This window comes from Cheilinus undulatus, linkage group 1 (genome assembly GCF_018320785.1).
Source record: "Cheilinus undulatus linkage group 1, ASM1832078v1, whole genome shotgun sequence".
NCBI classification, from domain to species: Eukaryota; Metazoa; Chordata; class Actinopteri; order Labriformes; family Labridae; genus Cheilinus; species Cheilinus undulatus.
The window spans coordinates 4,299,323-4,323,596 of NC_054865.1; the positions used below are offsets into that span (position 1 = coordinate 4,299,323).

Consider the following 24,274-nt stretch of genomic DNA (forward strand, 5'->3'; position numbering starts at 1 on the left):
ACCGTCACAAATTTTATCACGGTTTATCGTTATACTAACCTTGCAAAGCAGATGGACACGCCCGTTTCCTTGTTTTTCACTGGTGAATCCATCTTGTTAAGCACCCATCTGAAACGTTTGGGCCCGATTAAAAAGTGACAGGACCAATCAGCGACAAGGGGCAGTGCTTTCAGGCGCAGCAGAGTCGTGACGTTAACAAGCAGCAGCAAGAGCTGGTGCAGTTATGGAGGAAGAGATTAGCGTGGATGCTGCTAAAGCGCCAGTTTATCAGAACTTGACATTTCTTTGTTAAAAGAAGAACAAAGAACAGCAGTGAGTTGTTTCTTTTAAAAAACGACAAAAGTCGAGTACTTACATGACTACAGTCGCCATGTTTCGCGTTAATCCTTAGTAGCTGCACACGCAGCTTGATAACTGCTACGCCACGTGTTTTGTTTCTCTTACTGGCCCGTAGAGATGACAGACAGAACGTTCATCCAATCACACTCCGAGTTTTTTTCAACTCCTCTGCCTTTTCTCAGACGTTTCCTATTGAAGCTGTGTTTCACACATCCATCTGGCATGTCAGGTTATCGTTATACCAGTTATCGTTACATCCCTAGTGTGTATATGCATATGTACTTGTGTATATGTATACGTATATGGGTGCTAGCTTTGAATCAAGATTGGAAATTTGTTAACTGAGACCAAATACATGATGACCTATCTTTCCTTATTTATTTAATCATCTCTGTGAGAGGAGTCAGTTTATGGAACAAGCTGGACAGAGAAACCAAAGAAACTAAATCAAACTTCATCTTTAAAATTAGAATAAAAACCATCATGTTAAGAAGATCTGATGAGATCTTGAAGCAAAGTTTGGTTCTGTCTCTGTAGTATTTTTGGATTCATTTTTTTTTACCTTCTTTTCCAGATAAAGTGTAGGTTGAATCCATGTTTCTTATAGAGGGAAGTGAGGGCTTCTTTGGCCCTGCAGCTATTTGATTTAAAGTTTTTGTGTTTTATTATCTACATTGTTAATTACTGTCTGGTAAAGGGGCTGATCATATAAGCTTATTCTTCTTTCTGCTCCTTTTCATTTATTATATTGCTTTTTGCTAGTTTGTATTGAAGTGCTTGCCTTTATTACTAAAAAAAATAAACACTGAAATAAAACAAAATGAAATTCAGCACAGGTGGGGCAGGTAAACTGAGTAGGCCTTAAGTAAGCTATACTGTGTTAAATATCAGAAGAAATTAGACTGATAAAATGATGTTGTCCAGGTTAAAGTGATTACAAACATGTTTCCAGATCTATGGCTCCTAGTTAGAATGTAGCTGAGGGATCTCTGGTTTTAAACTCCTGTAACTGGTTTTTTAATCTGACTTACAGCCATGTGCTTTAGTTACTTAAAGCACAACAAAGATGAGACTGCAAATACCAGACTAACAGAGACTCAACAGAGAATTTCCCCAAAGCATGCAGATCATATATATTAATAGGAGTCATCAAGTGAATTTATTATTTATTTTCTGAAAGTGAAGCTAATTTGTGTATTTCTTTTTACTGCATCAGGTAGAGATAACTGTAAATCCAATAAGTTTAACATGTCTAACAACATTTTATTACATTGGGCATGTCCAAGATGGTGACATTAGTGAGCTTTTATTTATTATTATTTTCCTTGATTCAGAGATTCTTAATATCAGTTAAAAACTTGGGAACAAAATGTTCAAAGCTGTTTTTATTTTTCAAGATGGAGGATTTTACAGATAATTAATAAATCTGTTTATCCCACAACTCACCACAGTTCTCCCAGCTTTAAATATATGCATATTTAGGGATATTCCTCCCTCACCTGTGGTTTTCACAGCCTTAAAACTTGATCATGTAATAGAAAGCCATGTAGCCTCTGTGATACCATGATGCAGATACCAGAGCTTCAAGCTTGTCTATAAATCACAATCACATTCACAATCCGCAACTACATGAAATTTAAATGCGTTTTTTCCTGTTAACACAGAGTTTGTGGGTTTGCATATCTGTTCATACACTATTCTGATGAATTTGCTGACTTTTGCAGTGAAAAGGAAATTATGATCAATTATTTCATTGGAAAACATGTCAGAGTTATTAAAAAAAACAACATATTTTGTTGAGAATTAAATTTAGTGGATATAGTTCCTGCACCTCTGATTGCAACAGATAGTTACAGGCTAACTTGGTCTGATAGAAGTTAGCTTTTTCACTGTACTCCATCTATCTAGCTTACTACACACTAGGCACTGAAGTTGCATATTAAATGTCGCACAGTCAAATAACCTGCCGTGTTCTTAACGTACCTCTCTTTTTTGAAAACCTTGTCTGGTTTTGGGCAGACGCTGTAGAGGTCCTCTCTTGTAGTGATGCGGTGCTGGCCTCATCTTCTGATTCCTGAGCTTCTGGTATACTGCCATCTGGTCAGAGAAAATAGTTACAAGACAGCTATAGACTAAAATATGAATATGAAGTAGCTCTTGGTAAGCTGGCTGCATTTTTGTCTGTCATGCATACCTCATTTTGTCATTGCGACAACTATAAAATTGTAGTAATAGAGAGTAAAGATTTCATATAATTTGTACATGGTGCCTGTGTCTTTAACAGATAAACAGGCAGAATTTGTCCATTAACCTGCCTGATTCTTCTTAGCTCACCTCTAGTTTTTGCAGAGCTTCTCTGGTTTTGGGCAGATGCTGCAGATGTGCTGTCTGGCAGTGGCGTCACACTGTCCGCATCTTCTGACTCCTGTGTCTCTGTAATGCCAGCAACTGGGTACAAAGAAAGGCCATTTTTAAAAAGGAACCATGCAATGAGGAGGCCACTGAGACCTTGCAAGACAATGATTGCACTGACTGGGAAGTGCTCATCTCTCAGACAAGTGTGGAGGAAGCTATTGATGTTCTCACAAATCATATTATCTTTGTAAACACAGGGTTATTGTATTAAAAGTGATGATGATAAGAATCCAGGACCACTAACAATTTGAAAGACACAAAAAAAATTAGCCTTTGCTTCAGGACACAGGACTGAGGCTGAACTTATTTAAGGCAGGCTAAATAATGAAATAATACAGGAATTTTAAGACAAAGGTTTGCAAGAGACCAAAACCAGGGATGTCTTGAAAGGTGTGAAGACATACTGGCTTTCCAAACACCGAAGTCCAACATACGCGCAGCTTCGAACTGGAGTGGGAGGAACTGAGTACCAACCTCGTGTACAATGTGCCTGCTTACACTGATATTTGTAGAGTTTTCAACCAAGGGATATTGAGGGGTGCTCAAGAGAATACACGTGAATAAAGCCCTGTGCCTGACAATATAAGCAGATGCCTTTTTGGAGCTCGACTATAACTGACACTGAAGGTAAAAAGCTATAAAACTAAGCATTTTTAAGAGTGTATGTATGTAGATATCTTGGCAACCAAATCAACGACAAGCTTATTTTGAAGAGCAGCAGTAAATGCTTTCACTTTCAGTAAAGAGTTTCTGGGCCAGTCAAAAGTATTCTGAGCTTTTCATGGATGCTTTGTGGAACCTTTACCAACCCTTTAACAACCCAGTGTGGTTTGGAGCAACAAGTGCTGAACTGAAACCCTTGAACAAGATTGTGAGGACTATGAACATCAGACAGGGACAGGAGCCTCTCTGCAGCATCCACAAGAGACTTACAGGAAGACCTCATAAATTGCAGTAGGAAACACATACCTAACACCCACTAGGCCCCCCATGTACTCTGTGCATCTATATAGTTCCTTGTCACTCAGACTAAAAGGATTTCTTCCCTCTACCCTTAAGCCCCCCTGCTAACAACACAATAACCTTTGCACCTACTTCTGCACCATTAAGAGGGCTGTTGTAGAAATGTGCATTTTTTTAAATTTATGAATAAAGAGTTATTTAAGGTCCTTTAAGAATTTTACAAACACAACATATTCCATAGATGACCTAAGTGATAACTGGTTTGTGTTTGTTGAATTTGTTTTATCTGTAAACTGTACGAACCAAGTTCCTCTTGTTCCCCATGAATAAATTCAAGAAGCTTACCTCTCTTTTCGCAAACTCCTCCTTTGGTTTTGGGCAAAAGTCCTTTCTTGTAATGACGTGATGATGGTCTCATCTTCCGACCCTGGCCTTCTGCCATGCTGGCATCTGGCAACAGAAAAAAGTTAAAATAAATAAACAAGACAGAACTAGCTTTCAGTAAGCTGACTGCATTTGATCCTTTTCTTCATGATAATTTAGTATATAGGGTGAGTCTATAAAGTCACCAAATATGTTAAAGCTCTAAATGTTGTGTGATATCATCTCTTTCCCTATTTCCAAATGTGCATTCCCAATAATTGACATTAAGTAGGGGAACCTGCTGTCATTGTATAGCCAAAGAAGATATAGACCCAAACATTCTAATCAAATGACTGATAATTCATAACCAGTGTCAAAAATGCCTCACACATACCTTCCATGTCCTCTTGTGAACAAGCTTCAATTTCAACAGTCTCTGAAACGTGAATTGACAAAATACTGTATGAATGAGCTGGACAGCTGAAAGTGTAGTGATCCACCTCTGACAATCAAGAGTACAACAAGGGGAACATAAACAGCTAGACTGATTAAATAAACAGTTAAATTTAAATTGTGCCGTTATAGTCAAACTCTAACCACTACAAACTTGCCCTGTTCAAACCTCTTTCCATTAAAAAAAAAAAAAAAAAATTATATATATATATATATATATATGATTATGAATATATGACTAAGTACCATTTGGATCGATGTGAATTTCATCCAAGCTCTTTCCTTTGTATTTGCCTAGCTTTCCCTGCTCCAATGCCAGAAGAACTTTGCTTATTTTGGCGAGCTGGAGGGTCCCCTCTGGAAGGCGGTAGTGCTTTCTGTGTACATCAATGTTATGCCCAAGGAAATCTGCCAGCTGGTCAAGTTCTGTGTTCTTCAGATTTAGAACAGTAGAGAGTGTTGCAATGTGCTTCCTGAGTTTTGTTGAGGTCAGAGCTTTGGGATTTTTGATATCACTACATTCATGCACTAACTGTCTTATGCAGTCAGAACCCCTGAGGTGGTGGACAGAATGAGGCAATGCAAACAAGAAACCATTTTCAGTCAGTACCCCACATTCTTCTCGCTTCTCAACCAGAGTATCAAGAGATTCCCTCATGAGTGGAGTGAGGAGAACAGGAACTTTCCTTCCTCTCTTTCCAACAATGGTTATCCGACAAAATGTTTGCAAAGCTTCTGCTCAAGTTCTGTAAGGGCCAAGTTAACATCTTCATGCGTTTCTGATAGGTCTCTTGACAAGTACACAGACAAGGGCATTTTGGATACCTCTCCTTCTCTCCGTCGGTTGAAGAGGATAACTTGTGCCAGCGTCACTTTTGCCAGGTCTTTCCAGTTTGAGGGGGAAACCTCTTCTTTCAGGGCATCTAAGTGTTGCTGTTGTTTTTCAGACAACTGGGCATGAAGACTTTGGACATCCTGTGTGAATGGTAAGAGTTGAGGAGAATTCCACTTCGACTGGTCGAGCTGAATCAGTGCTTGGCTTGCAATGTCAAATTTCCAGCTTTCTTGGTATAGCTGTGCAAATTCCTCAGCGTCTTGGACTGTTTCTTTATCTCTAGCCTTCAATCCTTCAGACTTCTTAAACATGGCCAAAGCAAGCAAGCTGTGTCCAACTTTGCGAGCCAGTGATGGACATTTATATTTGCCTGTTTCATCACTGAATCCAGCTAAGCATCTTGCAGCAGTGACAACATGAACATACTTTTCAGGTTTTATAAGTTCTTTTATAGTCTTCGCTGGTGCAACTTTTTTTGCTGCCAGTATCAGCCTGCCAAGCTCCCTCAGCTTTTGTCGAATATGCTGGTGTTGGCTGATTACCCTTTCGTTCTTCTTGAACAGTCTGTAGCCGTACTCCAGAAGGTAGCGGTCTTTCTTTACAGCTATTGCAATCTCGTCTTGATTCATATCATTCAAGAACTTCCAGTATGCATCACTAAATCCAGGAGGAGCTGGTTCAGCAAAAGCACACAGTGTCTGGATCCTTGTTTTACCTGGTTTAGATGTCTTGTCCTGAGGCTTGAATTTGCAAACCTGAAAATGTCGCCACATGACTCGCTTTGTAAACAGTCCATAGCAGTACACACAATGTAGAAATTTTTGTCCCTCAGTCTTTTTCTTTGGCTGCTTGAATGGTATTAGCTTTCCTTTCTGGCTCTCCAAAACTTCAGTGTTATGTTCAAAGTTTCCTTTGTTTCTGATTAAATCTAAGTGCAGTCGTCTTTCTTTTGAGTTTTTTGGAAAACTGAATGCTTTTGAAACGTCAATTTCATCATTGTGGCTACGTAACAAATGTCTTGACATTTTTTGAACTACTTTTTTACAATAAAAGCAGTGATGCTTCTTGTTATACCGTCTTGAACCATCCTCCTTCTTCAAAACTGGATTAACATAGACAGATGCATTGTTTTCATGGTTTTCAAGCTCATGCTCATCAGTACATGTTTGCCCCACCTTCTCTTCATTCATACAAGTGCTTTCAGCAGGACCATTGTTTGTTTCAAAGCTGCTGCTCTGACTGGAAGACTCAAACCCCCTCTGACTGGAGGATTCAAACTGGCTCTGGCTGGAGGACTCAAACTGGCTCTGGCTGGAGGACTTGAACTGGCTCTGACTGGAGGACTCAAACTGGCTCTGACTGGAGGACTCAAACTGGCTCTGGCTGGAGGACTTGAACTGGCTCTGACTGGAGGACTTGAACTGGCTCTGACTGGAGGACTCAAACTGGCTCTGGCTGGAGGACTCAAACTGGCTCTGACTGGAGGACTTGAACTGGCTCTGACTGGAGGACTCAAACTGGCTCTGGCTGGAGGACTTGAACTGGCTCTGACTGGAAGACTTGAACCTATCCTTACTGGAAGACTTGCATCTTTTTGGAATAGTAGATACTTTTTTCATATTCTTATTTGCCATGGGTATTTCCAAGCTGCAGTCACTGTCTGTGCTCTCCTCCATGGGACCTGGAATATACTCCTCTCCACTATCTGCACTTGAGGCATCTGATCCTACAAGAATCTTTTGCATCTTGAGAAGAAAAAGAAAACCTAAATTAATAACTCAACCTCCTCCCTCCCTTATACCAAATATGATTAAAATGTATAACTGTCTAGGCAGTTTAATATGTGTTAAAATTATGTTCATTCAGAGTGGTATGAGTAAAATTCAGGGTGCTTTCAGTCAAGAAAATTCACATATTAAGAGAAACGCTGTTACGTTACATCAGACTAAGGAAGCCAAATTTAAAAAGAATTGACTTATAAGTTTATATTATAAAAAAAAAACACAAATCTACTACAATATTAGGTAGATAACATTAATAACTTAAAAAATTGAATAAAAATACCTTCAAACATTAAACTCACAAGAGCAATAGACATGCTCATTGATGATAGTCTTTAAGACTGCATCATCCATAAGCATGTCTGGAACTTCAGTAAGGGAACTCTGTTTTAAGTTTGGGGGGCACGATCCTCAAAGTGATTACCCAGAAAAAGTAGCTAGGAGACTTACAGGATGGACGCAGCCTCTCTTTGGCCTTTGTGAAGCCATCTCAGACTTAGACCAAGTAGATGTGTCCTCTGTAATGTCATCACTTGAATTGTAGAGGGCATCAGAATATTTGGATACTTTTCTCATCTGTAAAAAGAGTGTGTGGTCAGCCTTTTTCACTAACCATCAAAATAAATGACAGTTGACAGATTTAGAGGGGAAAGGTCTGTCACTTAGTTATTGGCATTTAAAGTGTCAGGGTCATACCTGAATGCTTTTTGCCCTTCTCAGCTTTGGAACAACTTCAATGTCTGATTGCACATCAGAATAATCCTTTATAGAATCCTCATAATCGGTGTCTTCCACAATACTCTCATCTGAATCACTGAGAGGTTGACCGAAATCTTCTAATTTATGCATCTACAAAGAGAGTTGTGTTAGGAGGAGGTTATTTATTTTTGTTTAGTTTTGCTAACCATTATGTTAGAAGAAAATATTCTAGTTATGTCACAAAAATGGAGTAAATATATCACAATTTGTTTGTCAAATGTTGAAGTAAGAATTAAAAGTCACACCCTTGGCAGAAATGTACTGGAATGTTTCAGAAAATATGAATGAAAGCAATAGCAATATTTACAACTAAAATGGCAGCACCTACAAAAAAAAAACAACAACACCAAACTCACCAACTAGAGCAAAAGACATGTAATCATGACTATCTGACCAATTATATCGTTGCCTTCTTAGAATAATTGCCTAAGTCATTTTTTGACAAAAATGATTTTATTTGGAATAAATCAACTCCTTATGATGCTGCCCACCTCTGGTAAAATCGTCTACATCCTCAGTTTAACAGATCATGTGATTTTACACCTTCAGCATATTGCCTATGTCAGGAGTGTGACTTAGGCAGTTTTATTTCTGCCTAAGTCAAAAGACAATGTGACTTAGGCAATTGTACAAGCTTGTCAAGATGGCAGCTGCTTCAAGGAGGAGAAAAATCTACCAGGCCACAGAAGTTATTGCCATGGTTTAAGGCTCATCCCCTATTGGTAAGTGATGAGGTTTACCATAATACTGGCTAAGCTGTATTTGGCATAGTTATTTAGTCTTTTTAGTCAGCATTTTAGTCAACAAAATAGCTAGCTAAATAATGCTACCTAAAGCTTGCTAAATGATGCGCATGAACTAAGCTATTATACCTAGCTATTTTGGACCAAGAGTAGAAAGTGGAAATCCAGTTTTTGTCTATTTTTTTTCCACATTACAGTCTAACTGCTTGAAATGATTTTTTATTACTAATTACCAAGGATTGACATTTTAAATGTTTTTTTTTTAAATAATTTAATCAGAATGTAACTTTAACATAATATTAGAAATCGTATCACCACTTGACTGGTAATATAGTATGCCTGTTGTGCAGTGTCTGCACACAGTAAAATGAATTTTTTTCAGAATGATCACCCATTTGTGACCGTATACCGCAAAGAGTTAAAATGTTTTTCCTCTTTGGTAGGAGACGCTGGAATAAGGCTAAAACCTTATTACATATGCCTCTATGGGGTTCAGGTCAGGCCAGTTTGCTGGCCAATCAAGCACAGTAACACCATGGTCATTGAACCAGCTTTTGGTACCGTTGGCTGTGTGGGCAGGTGCCAAGTCCTGCTGGAGAATGAAATCAGCATCTCCATAAAGCTTGTCAGCAGAAGAAAGCATGAAGGTCTCTAAAATGTCCTGGTAGATGGCTGCGCTGACTGTAGACTTCAGAAAACACAGTGGACCAACACCAGCAGATGCCATGGCAGCCCAAACTAGAGGTGGGAATCTTTAGGCAGCTCACGATTCGATTAGGATTCATAGGGCTACGATTTAATTTGTAATCGATTATTGATGCATTTAGCTGCACTTGGGTTTTCTTACATTTCTGTTGTCCTCACTGTGTAAAACATAACAAAAACATTACATTTGTATTTACAAAAATAGAGATAAATTAAATGTCCACTATCTTCAAATGGAAGACATGTGTAAACTGAAATTTACAATTGCACTGAACGAAAGGTAGTAACATCATTTCCTTGTAACATTTCTGAAATTACAGACATAAAAATGTCTTTTTTCAGAGATGAACAGTTGGTAATCTAAAACTTGCTGTTACACACTGTGTGTCAGAGTTCCACCTTTTTGTTCCTGCTATTCCGCAGTATTAAATATTGAAATTACTAATGATTATTGATTATTAGACATTCATAAAATGATTCAGAATCTTTCCCCTCCGCATCACGATGCATCTAAGAATCAATTATTTCTCCCACCTCTAGCCCAAATCATCACTGACTGTGGAAACTTCACACTGGACTTCAAACAACGTGGATTCTGGTCCTCTCCACTCTTCCTACAGACTCTAGGACTTTAAAAAGTGTGTTATGCTGTTTTGCTGTTCTGCTTTATTGCGGACAGAATTGATGTGTTCAATTGCCTAAGTCACAGAGGCATGTTCAAAAATTTGCCCAAGTCATTTATTTTTCTTATGTTACAATTGACAAACATTGTTTTTAGTTGGTCAAAAGTCATCTGTTGTCATGACCTTGTTGAGAGAAAGAATAAAAAAAATATCATATATTCAACAAATGGTGCAGTTTTTGTGTCTCCTGAAAAACTTGAAAATTGACTTAGGCCATTATTTTAAGAAGGCAACGATATGTATGTCTCACAGAGTAGTTAGTAAAAGAGGTATTCAGTTTGGAAGGTGTTAAGCTTTAAGTGATAATACAGAGCAACAACAGAGAGGCTTTCAGGATGGTAACAGTCTCTACTCACCCTTTGTAAAGCCATCTCAGACTTGGACTGAGCTGAAGGGCCCTCTGTACTGTCGTCACTTGAATCGTAGAGATCATCAGAAAAATCTGGAACTTTTTTCATCTGCAGAGAGTGTTATGTTATGGAATGGTTATACATTTTAGTTTGCATTTATCAAAATCAATTAAAGATAAAAGATTATCGACCAATCAATAAATTATTGGTGTTTAAAGTGTCGGGGGCATACCAGAATGCTTTTTGTCCTTCTCAACTTTGGAACAACTTCATCACAGTGTGGACCCAATGGCTGGTCATTTAAACAATCCTCATCGGTTTCATCAGTGTCAGAATAATCCACCAGGGATGACCCTCTGATAGTAAATTCCTAAACATCATTAAAGAAAAATTAATCAGGGAGGTTGAGCATAACATATCTTATAAACACTGTGGTGCAGTTACCACAAGCAGACTGTACATGTTTCACTCTAACTGTGCTGGGCTGTTAGCACCAGCGCTCATGATTAAGCCATTATTTGCAATGAGGCTCAGGTAATAAGAAAAAAGCCTGTTTTTTCTTCACATGAAGGCACACATGCTGTTCGAATTAAAAGGTGTGGATTTGGCTCCTTTTAACAAGTTGAAAAAGTGCATAAGTGGCACAGTCCTTTAGCACAACAGTCCCTCAGTATCAACAAAAGCGTGGTATATTCCTGGAGGTAAAATATTCAAGAGAAAGAAAATTGTGCATATGTGATGACACTATTCTGATAAGCATAAAACTGTTGGCCAAGTACAACTATTTTTCTAGGGGTCTCAAACTCACAACATAAGAAAAGAGGCTGCACAGTTCATTTTCCAAAAAGTTTTCCTCATCATACAGCAGTTTAGAAAGTGTAAAATAAGTACAGGGAAAACTTATGGTAACTTTAGAAGTGAAAGGTGTCACCCATTGAGAAAAAAAAATCACATAAAGAAAGATCCACATAATGGGCCCCAGAAGGGTCAGTCTAAGAAGTCTCCCTATCTTGACATCTTAAAAGAAGCCTAAAAAGGGGTCTCACTTCAAAATATTTTCTTCATCATGCAGCGGCTAAGAAAGTGCATTATTTGTATTGTAGATACTTCAGTTTGGATGCTGTGAAGTGTTGTCCTATAGGTTAACAATCACTTAAAGAGGGGTCCATACGGAGGGCCCCATAAGGACACGAACTGAAACTTGTGTGTGTGGAAGAGAAAAGTTGGAAAAACCTTTTGTAGGAAGAGTACCATACAGGGCCCCATGAAGACATGATCTGAAACGTGTGTGTGTGAAACAAGTAGGCTGACCAAATGGAGATCAAACAGAGACTAGTCTGTCAAGTTAATAGTGCACCCTGTAAAAAACTCAATCACATTCATTCTTTCCATTACCTTTGGTCCATCAGCAGCAGCAGCATTCTCATCATCATCATAAACACAGGAAGACAGATTAACAGGAAGCGCAGCCATCTCTTCTTCTGGTGCTGGAGCCTGCTTGGATGTCACCTGGTGTTTAGACATAAAACAAGAAGACAGTGAGCTCTGACAGGAACCATGAGTCTGGACAATCTTACAGGGCACAAAGACATTTTAATCTAGTGCCCCATGAGGGTCAGTCTAAGAAGTCTCCCTATCTTGACATCTTAAAAGAGGCCTAAAACGGGATCTCACACCAAAATATTATCTTCATCATGCAGCGGCTCAGAAAGTGCATTATTTTTATTGTAGATACTTCAGTTTGGATGCTGTGAAGTGTTGTCCTATAGGTTAACAATCACTTAAAGAGCGGTCCATACGGAGGGCCCCATAAGGACACGAACTGAAACTTGTGTGTGTGGAAGAGAAAAGTTGGAAAAACCTTTTGTAGGAAGAGTACCATACAGGGCCCCATGAAGACATGATCTGAAACGTGTGTGTGTGAAACAAGTAAGCTGACCAAATGGAGATCAAACAGAAGACTAGTCTGTCAAGTTAATAGTGCACCCTGTAAAGAACTCAATCACATTCATTCTTTCCATTACCTTTGGTCCATCAGCAGCAGCAGCATTCTTATCATCATCATAAACACAGGAAGACAGATTAACAGGAAGCGCAGCCATCTCTTCTTCTGGTGCTGGAGCCTGCTTAGATGTCACCTGGTGTTTAGACATAAAACAAGAAGACAGTGAGCTCTGACAGGAACCATGAGTCTGGACAATCTTACAGGTCACAGATATTTTAATCTGGTGCCCCATGAGGGTCAGTCTAAGAAGTCTTCTATCTTGACATCTTAAAAGAGGCCTAAAACGGGATCTCACACCAAAATATTTATCTTCATCATGCAGCGGCTCAGAAAGTGCATTATTTGCATTATAAATACTTCAGTTTGGATGCTGTGAAGTGTTGTCCTATAGGTTAACAATCACTTAAAGAGGGGTCCATACGGAGGGCCCCATAAGGACACGAACTGAAACTTGTGTGTGTGGAAGAAAAGTTGGAAAACCTTTTGTAGGAAGAGTACCATACAGGGCCCCATGAAGACATGATCTGAAACGTGTGTGTGTGAAACAAGTAGGCTGACCAAATGGAGATCAAACAGAGACTAGTCTGTCAAGTTAATAGTGCACCCTGTAAAAAACTCAATCACATTCATTCTTTCCATTACCTTTGGTCCATCAGCAGCAGCAGCATTCTCATCATCATCATAAACACAGGAAGACAGATTAACAGGAAGCGCAGCCATCTCTTCTTCTGGTGCTGGAGCCTGCTTGGATGTCACCTGGTGTTTAGACATAAAACAAGAAGACAGTGAGCTCTGACAGGAACCATGAGTCTGGACAATCTTACAGGGCACAAAGACATTTTAATCTAGTGCCCCATGAGGGTCAGTCTAAGAAGTCTCCCTATCTTGACATCTTAAAAGAGGCCTAAAACGGGATCTCACACCAAAATATTATCTTCATCATGCAGCGGCTCAGAAAGTGCATTATTTTTATTGTAGATACTTCAGTTTGGATGCTGTGAAGTGTTGTCCTATAGGTTAACAATCACTTAAAGCGGTCCATACGGAGGGCCCCATAAGGACACGAACTGAAACTTGTGTGTGTGGAAGAGAAAAGTTGGAAAAACCTTTTGTAGGAAGAGTACCATACAGGGCCCCATGAAGACATGATCTGAAACTTGTGTGTGTGTGAAACAAGTTAGCTGACCAAATGGAGATCAAATAGAAACTATTCTGTTGAGTTAATAGTGCACCCTGTAAAGAACTCAACCACATTCATTCTTTCCATTACCTTTGGTCCATCAGCAGCAGCAGCATTCTTATCATCATCATAAACACAGGAAGACAGATTAACAGGAAGTGCAGCCATCTCTTCTTCTGTTGCTGGAGCCTGCTTGGATGTCACCTGGTGTTTGGACATAAAACAAGAAGACAGTGAGCTCTGACAGGAACCATGAGTCTGGACAATCTTACAGGTCACAGATATTTTAATCTGGTGCCCCATGAGGGTCAGTCTAAGAATTTCTTCTATCTTGACATCTTAAAAGGGGCCTAAAAAGGGGTCTCACTTCAAAATATTTTCTTCATCATGCAGTGGCTCAGAAAGTGCATTATTTGTATTATAAATACTTCAGTTTGGATGCTGTGAAGTGTTGTCCTATAGGTTAACAATCACTTAAAGAGGGGTCCATACGGAGGGCCCCATAAGGACACGAACTAAAACTTGTGTGTGTGAAACAAGTAAGCTGACCAAATGGAGATCAAATAGAGACTAGTCTGTCAAGTTAATAGTGCACCCTGTAAAGAACTCAATCACATTCATTCTTTCCATTACCTTTGGTCCATCAGCAGCAGCAGCATTCTCATCATCATCATAAACACAGGGAGACAGATTAACAGGAAGTGCAGCCATCTCTTCTTCTGGTGCTGGAGCCTGCTTAGATGTCACCTGGTGTTTAGACATAAAACAAGAAGACAGTGAGCTCTGACAGGAACCATGAGTCTGGACAATCTTACAGGTCACAGATATTTTAATCTGGTGCCCCATGAAGGTCAGTCTAAGAAGTCTCCCTATCTTGACATCTTAAAAGAGGCCTAAAACGGGATCTCACACCAAAATATTATCTTCATCATGCAGCGGCTCAGAAAGTGCATTATTTGCATTATAAATACTTCAGTTTGGATGCTGTGAAGTGTTGTCCTATAGGTTAACAATCACTTAAAGAGGGGTCCATACGGAGGGCCCCATAAGGACACGAACTGAAACTTGTGTGTGTGGAAGAGAAAAGTTGGAAAAACCTTTTGTAGGAAGAGTACCATACAGGGCCCCATGAAGACATGATCTGAAACTGTGTGAAACAAGTTAGCTGACCAAATGGAGATCAAACAGAGACTAGTCTGTCAAGTTAATAGTGCACCCTGTAAAAAACTCAATCACATTCATTCTTTCCATTACCTTTGGTCCATCAGCAGCAGCAGCAGCATTCTCATCATCATCATAAACACAGGAAGACAGATTAACAGGAAGTGCAGCCATCTCTTCTTCTGGTGCTGGAGCCTGCTTGGATGTCACCTGGTGTTTAGACATAAAACAAGAAGACAGTGAGCTCTGACAGGAATCATGAGTCTGGACAATCTTACAGGGCACAAAGATATTTTAATATAGTACCCCATGAGGGTCAGTCTAAGAAGTTCTTCTATCTTGACATCTTAAAAGAGGCCTTAAAAGGGGTCTCACTCCAAAATATTTTCTTCATCATGCAGCGGCTCAGAAAGTGCATTATTTGTATTATAAATACTTCAGTTTGGATGCTGAGAAGTGTTGTCCTATAGGTTAACAATCACTTAAAGAGGGGTCCATACGGAGGGCCCCATAAGGACACGAACTGAAACTTGTGTGTGTGGAAGAGAAAAGTTGGAAAAACCTTTTGTAGGAAGAGTACCATACAGGGCCCCATGAAGACATGATCTGAAACGTGTGTGTGTGAAACAAGTAAGCTGACCAAATGGAGATCAAACAGAGACTAGTCTGTCAAGTTAATAGTGCACCCTGTAAAGAACTCAATCACATTCATTCTTTCCATTACCTTTGGTCCATCAGCAGCAGCAGCATTCTTATCATCATCATAAACACAGGAAGACAGATTAACAGGAAGCGCAGCCATCTCTTCTTCTGGTGCTGGAGCCTGCTTAGATGTCACCTGGTGTTTAGACATAAAACAAGAAGACAGTGAGCTCTGACAGGAACCATGAGTCTGGACAATCTTACAGGTCACAGATATTTTAATCTGGTGCCCCATGAAGGTCAGTCTAAGAAGTCTCCCTATCTTGACATCTTAAAAGAGGCCTAAAACGGGATCTCACACCAAAATATTATCTTCATCATGCAGCGGCTCAGAAAGTGCATTATTTGCATTATAAATACTTCAGTTTGGATGCTGTGAAGTGTTGTCCTATAGGTTAACAATCACTTAAAGAGGGGTCCATACGGAGGGCCCCATAAGGACACGAACTGAAACTTGTGTGTGTGGAAGAGAAAAGTTGGAAAAACCTTTTGTAGGAAGAGTACCATACAGGGCCCCATGAAGACATGATCTGAAACGTGTGTGTGTGAAACAAGTTAGCTGACCAAATGGAGATCAAACAGAGACTAGTCTGTCAAGTTAATAGTGCACCCTGTAAAGAACTCAACCACATTCATTCTTTCCATTACCTTTGGTCCATCAGCAGCAGCAGCATTCTTATCATCATCATAAACACAGGAAGACAGATTAACAGGAAGCGCAGCCATCTCTTCTTCTGGTGCTGGAGCCTGCTTAGATGTCACCTGGTGTTTAGACATAAAACAAGAAGACAGTGAGCTCTGACAGGAATCATGAGTCTGGACAATCTTACAGGTCACAAAATTTTCCTCACATAAAAACTGCCTTTGAAACATCATGTTACTACTCTACTACTATGTGTAACTACTATCCATGTCCTCAAAGACACCTGACTTTATGATCCATTTCTATGTAATAATAATGCAGAAAATGACATAGAAGATTGGAATATTTTTAAGTTTGGAAAGCAGATCCTCTGCACCAACACACCACTTTTCAAGTGCTGGTTTCAACCTTGTGTAGACAGTTTCATTAATTTGAATGAAAGCGTGAATGAAAGGAACTTCCCATGTCACTATTTTTCTTAGAAAATATACTTTGGACACTGGTTTTACTATGACTCAAAGATTCTCATTTAAGAGACATAACGTTGTGTGAAGGGAAACTAACATCTTTAAAAATTATGTAGTGTAACCAATGCATGATCTAACAAGCTCACCTTTGACGCCATGGCCATTTTGAATCACCATAGTTGTAATCAAGTTCCATTCCTACTTCTATGTTCCTCACAGCAAACAGACACAAATGTGGCCTGTTGTTTACTATAACTTTTTTCATGATGCAGTTCGGATATTTGTGGTTGTCATTCACTAATCTTCCAAGGGAGCCGTCTTCCTTGGATGCATCAATACTAAAGATAAACAAAACAATACATCAAATAAATATAAACTTTATAAAATATATCTTCACAGTTTTATTAGAAGAGCCACTTGAGGTTTAAAGTACATTAAGTCTAATATTTTACTCATTCATTTATCAAATATTTAAACACGTTCCAGGTCTAAACAAGAACACCCTTATTGCTACTAAAAATACATCTCATATACGTACCACCACTGGCTTTTCTTCCAATCAAACTCATACAGAAATGCACTCTGTGTCTCTGAGTAGTTCCTTGACTGGCATTCTTCTGCTGATATGAATTCACCTCTGTACTCCAACACAAAAGAACCTTGCTCGATTGGTTCGGTAGCAAACACTCCTCTTCCTATAATAACACAGAATTAAATAAACTTAAGTAAAAGTCACACCAAGTTGCTTTAACCTTTCTCATACAGCATGAAAAAAGTCTGTACACTGTAGCTCCATGAACTGACCCCAGATTAATATGCCACCCCCCTCCTTTGGGAAGACCTGTGAGCTGGATTTAATTTCCTAAATGCTCTGGGGACATACTATCTCAAACAAAGAGATGACTTTATCTAGTTATTGGCCAGATTGAATTCATGATTGTCACAGGTCTAATGATGTACTTTTGTTCTGTGAGCATCTTCTCTGAATAGTTTTCTTTCTAAAAATGTTTAGAATGTGACATGACTTTTTAAATACGAGGGTTTTCTGTTTAACAGGGACCATCATGTGATGACCACATGACCTACAAGCCTGTATTCTGGTTCTCCGTTTGTATAACTACTTCTATGCATTAACTTAAAATGTCACTTCTGAATATGCCAAACAGTTGCACAGTGTTCAGACCTTTCACATTTTCATTACAGTCTTCTATTGGTCCAGCACTTACCTTAATGGTACTTGAATGTGCTGGACACTATACACAGCAAAATAAAATGAATAACTTTACATTTCTATATTTGATTTTACCAATGTGTACCTGAAACTTCTCTGATGGAAATCAGGCTCATTTATACATGCCTATACCTAAACGCATTGGATTTTAACAAGACAGCAGATTAAAGCCAGTAATTTCTATAAGATATCTTCTGAAAAGTAGCCTGAATCCTTCTTCATTCCAAATGAAGAGTGTTAATGAATGGTATTTAAAAATCTGTTGCTGTCATTTGCAGCTACCAAAAGGACTTCAGATCATACCTTTGATATTATTGATAAATCTCTCTGCAAACCATGGCTTGTCTCGCTGACAGAATGTATGAGATTGCATCTTCAACAGGCTTTATCCTGGCCTTCCTTTTGGACATCATGGCTCTGTGAAAATATTTTAATATCATTAAACAGCTGTGCAGCATGAGAAAACACATTGCTCATTAACTAATTTTGTAATTACAAGAACACATTTATGTCCCAAGGTTTATGATATTCGTGGAACTGTAGCTTTGCACGTCATTATTTATTTTCTCAATTATGAGAACATAGCATGTGGTTGCGAATATCGCTATCTTGGATTCATGCTTCAATTTTTGTGACTCACACAGATCGTTAACCCTGAATAATGACATCGGTTGACTATTACTCAACGCTTGTTACACTTTAGGGGGTGGCCCGGACCCCAGAAAGCTTACCTGAGCTAACCGAGCCTACCGCAACACTTTCCCTGACCAAGCCCAAGCCTCAGACCACAGTTAGCTTACCTGACCAGGCCCAGTGTTGTGCCAAGGTAGTTATCCCCGATAGAAAGTGTTTTTACCTGTCCGCGGGAGCGCGCACGTCTTCACAGAGAGGAAGTAGAGCGCTACAAGGCTGGGATTTCACGCTATTGTATGAAAAATACTATCATGGAGATTGTTGTATGTCTCTTGTAAGTGTTGTCATTTTGTCAGTGATGTTTTGTTAAAGAGCACAAAATGTATCTATCGAAATAAACGACTTTTTTTCTTTGAAATTCTTAAGGTTGCCAAACTGTCGTACATTATTACACTGTGAAGCACCGTTAAAAACGGATCTTAGAACGTATTGGTGTTCTTCACAAGTGATGCTTTATGTCTCTTCGTGCCATGCTCATACACTGAGTTTTGACTGCTCTTGGGGATACTTTTTTCATCGACTACTGTAACGTACGATCTTTCGGAAGTTGTCTCCAAGAAAAACGTGAGAAATTGACCTAGACGGAAGACAGGTAAAACATCCAAACAAAAGCTTGTAAACAATTATACTTTTTAGAGACACTATTTTGGAGCTAAGTTTAAGACTCTGTCATCACGTTTGTAAGAATTTCTTAATCTGCATATTCAGAGCAAAGAATAGAACATCACCGCTCCATCTTAGCACACTGGTCGCACCATTGAGGTTGCATTATTCACTTGAAATGGAATTCATAATAACCTGAATCCAGCATTATCAAACGTTATTTGTCAATACCAATGTTTCTTTGCATAATAAGACCTGGCTAAACCAACCCTTGGATATTGATTGTGTATTTTTATTACCCTTGTAATAAAAACAATTACCTTGATGCAATTTATAATGCAATCAGGATACACTTTATAGCAGGCTCAGAAATGTGGTCTGAAATAATTTGCATCCCCCTGTAACTCAGGACAGAAGTGAGCTAACCTGTTCAAACTCTCCAATATTATCAGGCTTGGTCAGAAATGAACATAAAACTAATGTTATGATTGTAGTTCACGATTTGAGCATTCTGGAGGGGGGATACACTTTATAGCAGGCTCAAAATATGGTCTGAAATCATTTGTATGGTCTGAATATGCAGATTAAAAAATTCTTACCAACGATAATGACAGAGTCTTAAACGTAGCTTCCAAATAGTGCCTCTAAAAGTATAATTGTTTACAAGCTTTTGTTTGGATGTGTTCCCTGTCTTACGTCTAGGTCAATTTCTCACGTTTTTATTGTTTTGAAAGTGTGGAGACAACTTCCGAAGATCGCGTTACAGTAGTCGATGAAAAATATCCACAAGAGCAGTCAAATCTCAGATAACTTTTGTGCTCTTTAATAAAACACCACTGACAAAACGACTACCTTACTAAATTGGCACAAAAGGAACACAGATAGCTTACCTGACCAGGCCCGCGCCCCGGCGACAGGTAGCTCCTGACCGGGCCCGAGCCTCTCGCCCCAGGTAGCTTCTCTGACGAGGCCGGGCCGGGCCCGGGCGACAGATAGCTCCCTGACCGGGCCCGTGCCTTCCGCGTCGCAGATAACGTAAACCGAAGCACAGAGCTTGTTTTACAATGATTTATCTGGCTGTATGTGAAGTTTTTGACCACTAAAACATGACGCTACGTGTGATCGGATGCCCCTTTAAGCCTGCGTTGAACCCTGGACGATCGCTCTTAGCACAACAGTTTCTACCGTACATCACCTTCTATAGTAAAGTACGAGATGAGCGTTTCCGTAGAAATCGGCAACAACACGTTTATCAAATACCTTATCAGACATCTGTTCACGTAAGACGGCAAGTTGAAACTCCGCACTTCATGTATTGCAATCGACTCTTCCACCGTCTCCCAGCTCGGCCATCTCATGAATATTCACGGGTTAATTAGCCATGTGCTCAGCCGGATATGCGTCATCAGCCGGATGACGCATATCCGGCCGAGCACATACGCTACCGTCTCCAAAGCTAATGGTTAGCAGCTAACTAGCTTAAGATAACAGAAACGGTCTTTCATATTGGTATCCTGGGAACAATGCTTTCTATATGCAGATATTCATCTGTTTAATGTAATAAATTAAAAAAACGTTATTTAAGTTAATTTAGAAATAAAATAAAAACTAGCAACCTATTGCTAATTCTAGCGGCTAAAATAAGCGTCTATATCAAATGGCACAGTTTGTAGTAATAGTAATGTTGTAATAGTTTGTTTCTTGTAGTCCCACAAAACTCTATATAGTCAAAAACATGTAAATTAAAAATAGTATAAAACTGGAAACAAACTTACCTACTTAATTTGAGAAATTCTTCAGTTGGTACAGCATCGCTCTGTGATGTGATAACAGCATTTCAGCTCTCAAACAAATCCTGTAAAATCCCGCGAGACTATGACACTTAATGTTCAAGGCGTCTCATTGGCTAATATCACGCACACTTCAGGAAGTGTGTGTGTGGCTGCAGTGGCATCAAAAAACCTCTAGGGGGCCAGAGAGCAAACACACTTCACACACACATTTCCAGTTTTTGTCACTTTGTGGGCCAAGTTAGAAAAAAGCATGAGGAGCATCAGGGAAGGCTCCAGAGCCAGTTTCAAGCAGTAAACGGTCTGGGGCCCAGCATTTTGGCCCCACAAGGATTCATGGCCCCATACCGTTGGTGGGCTACCGGTGGTATGGCCCCACCAAGTAATAAAAACGAGTGCACACCCCCACACACACACACACACACACACCTACACACCCACACACACACGCACAGACACACACACACACCCCCACACACACACACACACACACACACACACACCTACACACCCACACACACACGCACAGACACACAAACTACTTTCTTGTTGGTATCATCAGGTTATGAATTCAGGCCTGAATGAATGAATTCAGCTGAGATCCAGAAGATTGTTAGAGGATTATCATAGAACCTAGAGGTAGACTGTCCCTGATCCAGAGGACCAACGTTAGCCCTGATGTAGAGGACCAACGTTAGCTCTGATGTAGAGGACCAACGTTAGCTCTGATGTAGAGGACCAACGTTAGCTCTGATGTAGAGGACCAACGTTAGCTCTGATGTAGAGGACCAACGTTAGCTCTGATGTAGAGGACCAACGTTAGCTCTGATGTAGAGGACCAACGTTAGCTCTGATGTAGAGGACCAACGTTAGCCCTGATGTAGAGGACCAACGTTAGCTCTGATGTAGAGGACCAACGTTAGCTCTGATGTAGAGGACCAACGTTAGCTCTGATGGAGGACCAACGTTAGCCCTGATGTAGAGGACCAACGTTAGCTCTGATGTAGAGGACCAACGTTAGCTCTGATGTAGAGGACCAACGTTAGCTCTGATGTAGAGGACCAACGTTAGCCCTGATGTAGAGGACCAACGTTAGCTCTGATGTAGAGGACCAACGTTAGCCCTGATGTAGAGGACCAACGTTAGCTCTGATGTAGAGGACCAACGTTAGCTCTGATGTAGAGGACCAACGTTAGCTCTGATGTAGAGGACCAACGTTAGCCCTGATGTAGAGGACCAACGTTAGCTCTGATGTAGAGGACCAACGTTAGCTCTGATGTAGAGGACCAACGTTAGCCCTGATGTAGAGGACCAACGTTAGCTCTGATGTAGAGGACCAACGTTAGCTCTGATGTAGAGGACCAACGTTAGCTCTGATGTAGAGGACCAACGTTAGCTCTGATGTAGAGGACCACACTGTGCTGTGGAGGATTGACTGTTGGTGTTGGTTGTATCTGTGGGGGTTGTTGGAGTGGAACAGACATGTGACACGTGTTTAGACGTGTAGGTAGAGACCAACGCTGGAGTGCGGTCCTGGTAGAGCGGTGAAGGTGGCGGTGGATCAGCTGATGGATGCATTCATAGAGTTCTTCTGCGCCTCATTCACCAAACATCCTGTGAAGACGTTTGTTGTAACTACCCACTTACACGGTTCTGGAGGAGATTCTGATCTTCACCACAGTTTTCCTCTGAGACATTCAAGATCAAAACCTGAAGCCTGGTTTAAGCCTACGCTGACTCAGCAAAGCCCTGACTGCACAGACACTGACACACAACTCTTTAAAAAATCTAACTACACACAAAGATGAGGCAGACTGCAAGCCCTGTGATACACTTTATGGACAAAAGTATTTGGCCACACCTGTTAATTCTTAATTTCAAGTGTTCCAGTCAGACCCACAGGTATAAAACCAGTCTCTGTGATCCTAAACGGTCGTTCTGAAGAGCTCAGAGACTTCCAGCGTGGTTCTGTGATGATGACACCTTTGAATAAGACGGTTCATGCTGCATATTCCACAGTCAGCTGTCAGTGATGTTATTAGAGAGTGGAAGAGTTTAGGAACAACAGCAGCTCAGCCATGAAGCAGGAGACCAGGCAAAATCACAGAGAGGTCAACGACTGCTAAGGATCATGGGTAAAAGTCTCCAAGTCTCTGCTGGTTCCATCGCTGAAGAGTTCTGAACTTCCTCTGGCATTAATGTAAACACTAAAACTACAGCAGGAGCTTCATGAATGGGTTTCCATGGCAACAGCTGCATGCATCCTCACATCACCAAGACCAGATGGAGTAAAACACACCAACACTGGGCTGTGGAGGAACCAATCATCTTCTCTGTTTACAGTCAGATGGTGAGTCTGGAGGATGCTGGGAGAACGTTACCTGTCTGACTGTGGAGTTTGGTGGAGGAGGGATAATGGTCTGGGGCTGGTAGTTTAGGTGACCCCCTTTTTGACTGGAGGATTTAGTAAAACTGCGCAGCATGCCAAATACTTTTGTCCATTTTGTGTGTGTGGCGCTGAGAGCAGCACAGCTGTGATGTAAATCCAGTCCAGAGGTATGAACCACTCTTCCTCATGTCTGATCAGAACACAGGGATTTTCTGACTCCTTTTCAGCACTGATTTAGCAGAATACAGCACAACGACAGGAGCCCAGATCACGCTGGGTTACAGCAGGATCTAAAGTGTAAAAGTTGCTTTAGTACCTCTCCTAGAGGGCTCAGGTCTACAGGGTCAGTTCTGTGATAACAGTGAGTCTAGGAGCATCTCTCTGTGAGACGTGACAGCATTGTCGGGTTTTTGCTTTAACATTGGAAACTCTGCATCAGCGACATGTTGTTAGAGTGTTCTCATGTTATTTGGATGAAACGTCTCCATCCTCTAGGCCTGAGTGTGAACTCAGCTCTGATGGAAGGTCATAGTGCACACCCTAACGACTGATGAATTTTCTTTTCTTACCTAGCTAAGTTCAAAGAGATCTGTCCTGGTGGAATGGGCTACACGGTTTTACCCAATCCTCCGGCCAACAAGCCGGTCACCGTTTACCAGGAGCCCGTCGACCTGCCACCGCCACAACCGCTGCCAACACCAGAGAGACCCGTGGAGGCGTTTGGGAAACCAGAGGAGGTTATCCCAGGTGAGTGTCTAACATGTTTACTTTGTGCATCCCCCCCCAGCTGAGCCGTGGAAGTTGGAATATGTTGCTAGTGGGGTTGTCAGCTGTCCTACATACACCAAGGCGTCCCATATTTACAGCCTAATTTGTCCCGAGCGGGGCGCCCCTTGTCCCGAATGTTGATGTTGATTCTCTGTGATCGCAAGAAGACTCTGAACTGGTCCTGGGTCACACTAGGAACCCGTTAACCTGTCAGTGAGTCCCGGCCCACTGGTGCACATTAGTGGTAGTTGCA

General features: G+C 40.5%; 2 protein-coding genes and 1 long non-coding RNA gene across 3 annotated transcripts in view; 1 reads left to right on the plus strand and 2 right to left on the minus strand.

Moving 5' to 3' along the window:
• Positions 1–4,131: 4,131 nt before the first annotated feature.
• Positions 4,132–16,163, minus strand: LOC121511311. Its single transcript, XM_041789946.1, has 10 exons — positions 16,086–16,163; positions 15,460–15,573; positions 14,829–14,945; positions 14,208–14,321; positions 10,622–10,759; positions 10,396–10,497; positions 7,846–7,998; positions 7,600–7,725; positions 4,475–4,516; positions 4,132–4,167 (listed from the first exon to the last, which is right to left on the minus strand). Exons 1-10 carry the CDS (start codon positions 16,161–16,163, stop codon positions 4,132–4,134), a joined length of 1,020 nt encoding a protein of 339 aa, XP_041645880.1.
• A 538-nt stretch (positions 16,164–16,701) lies between these two features.
• Positions 16,702–18,126, minus strand: LOC121520099. The gene is made up of 3 exons (XR_005992766.1): positions 18,082–18,126; positions 17,086–17,242; positions 16,702–16,885 (listed from the first exon to the last, which is right to left on the minus strand). It is a non-coding gene; the product is annotated as an uncharacterized LOC121520099 (long non-coding RNA).
• Positions 18,127–22,995: 4,869 nt separating this feature from the next.
• The window catches only part of LOC121511318 (latent-transforming growth factor beta-binding protein 1-like), a 75,329-nt gene continuing 74,050 nt past the window's right edge, over positions 22,996–24,274 (plus strand). Inside the window, exons 1-2 of the mRNA XM_041789956.1 lie at positions 22,996–22,999; positions 23,827–24,000. Of these exons, the coding sequence (XP_041645890.1) occupies positions 22,996–22,999; positions 23,827–24,000 (178 nt within the window). The remainder of the gene's footprint in view (positions 23,000–23,826; positions 24,001–24,274) is intronic.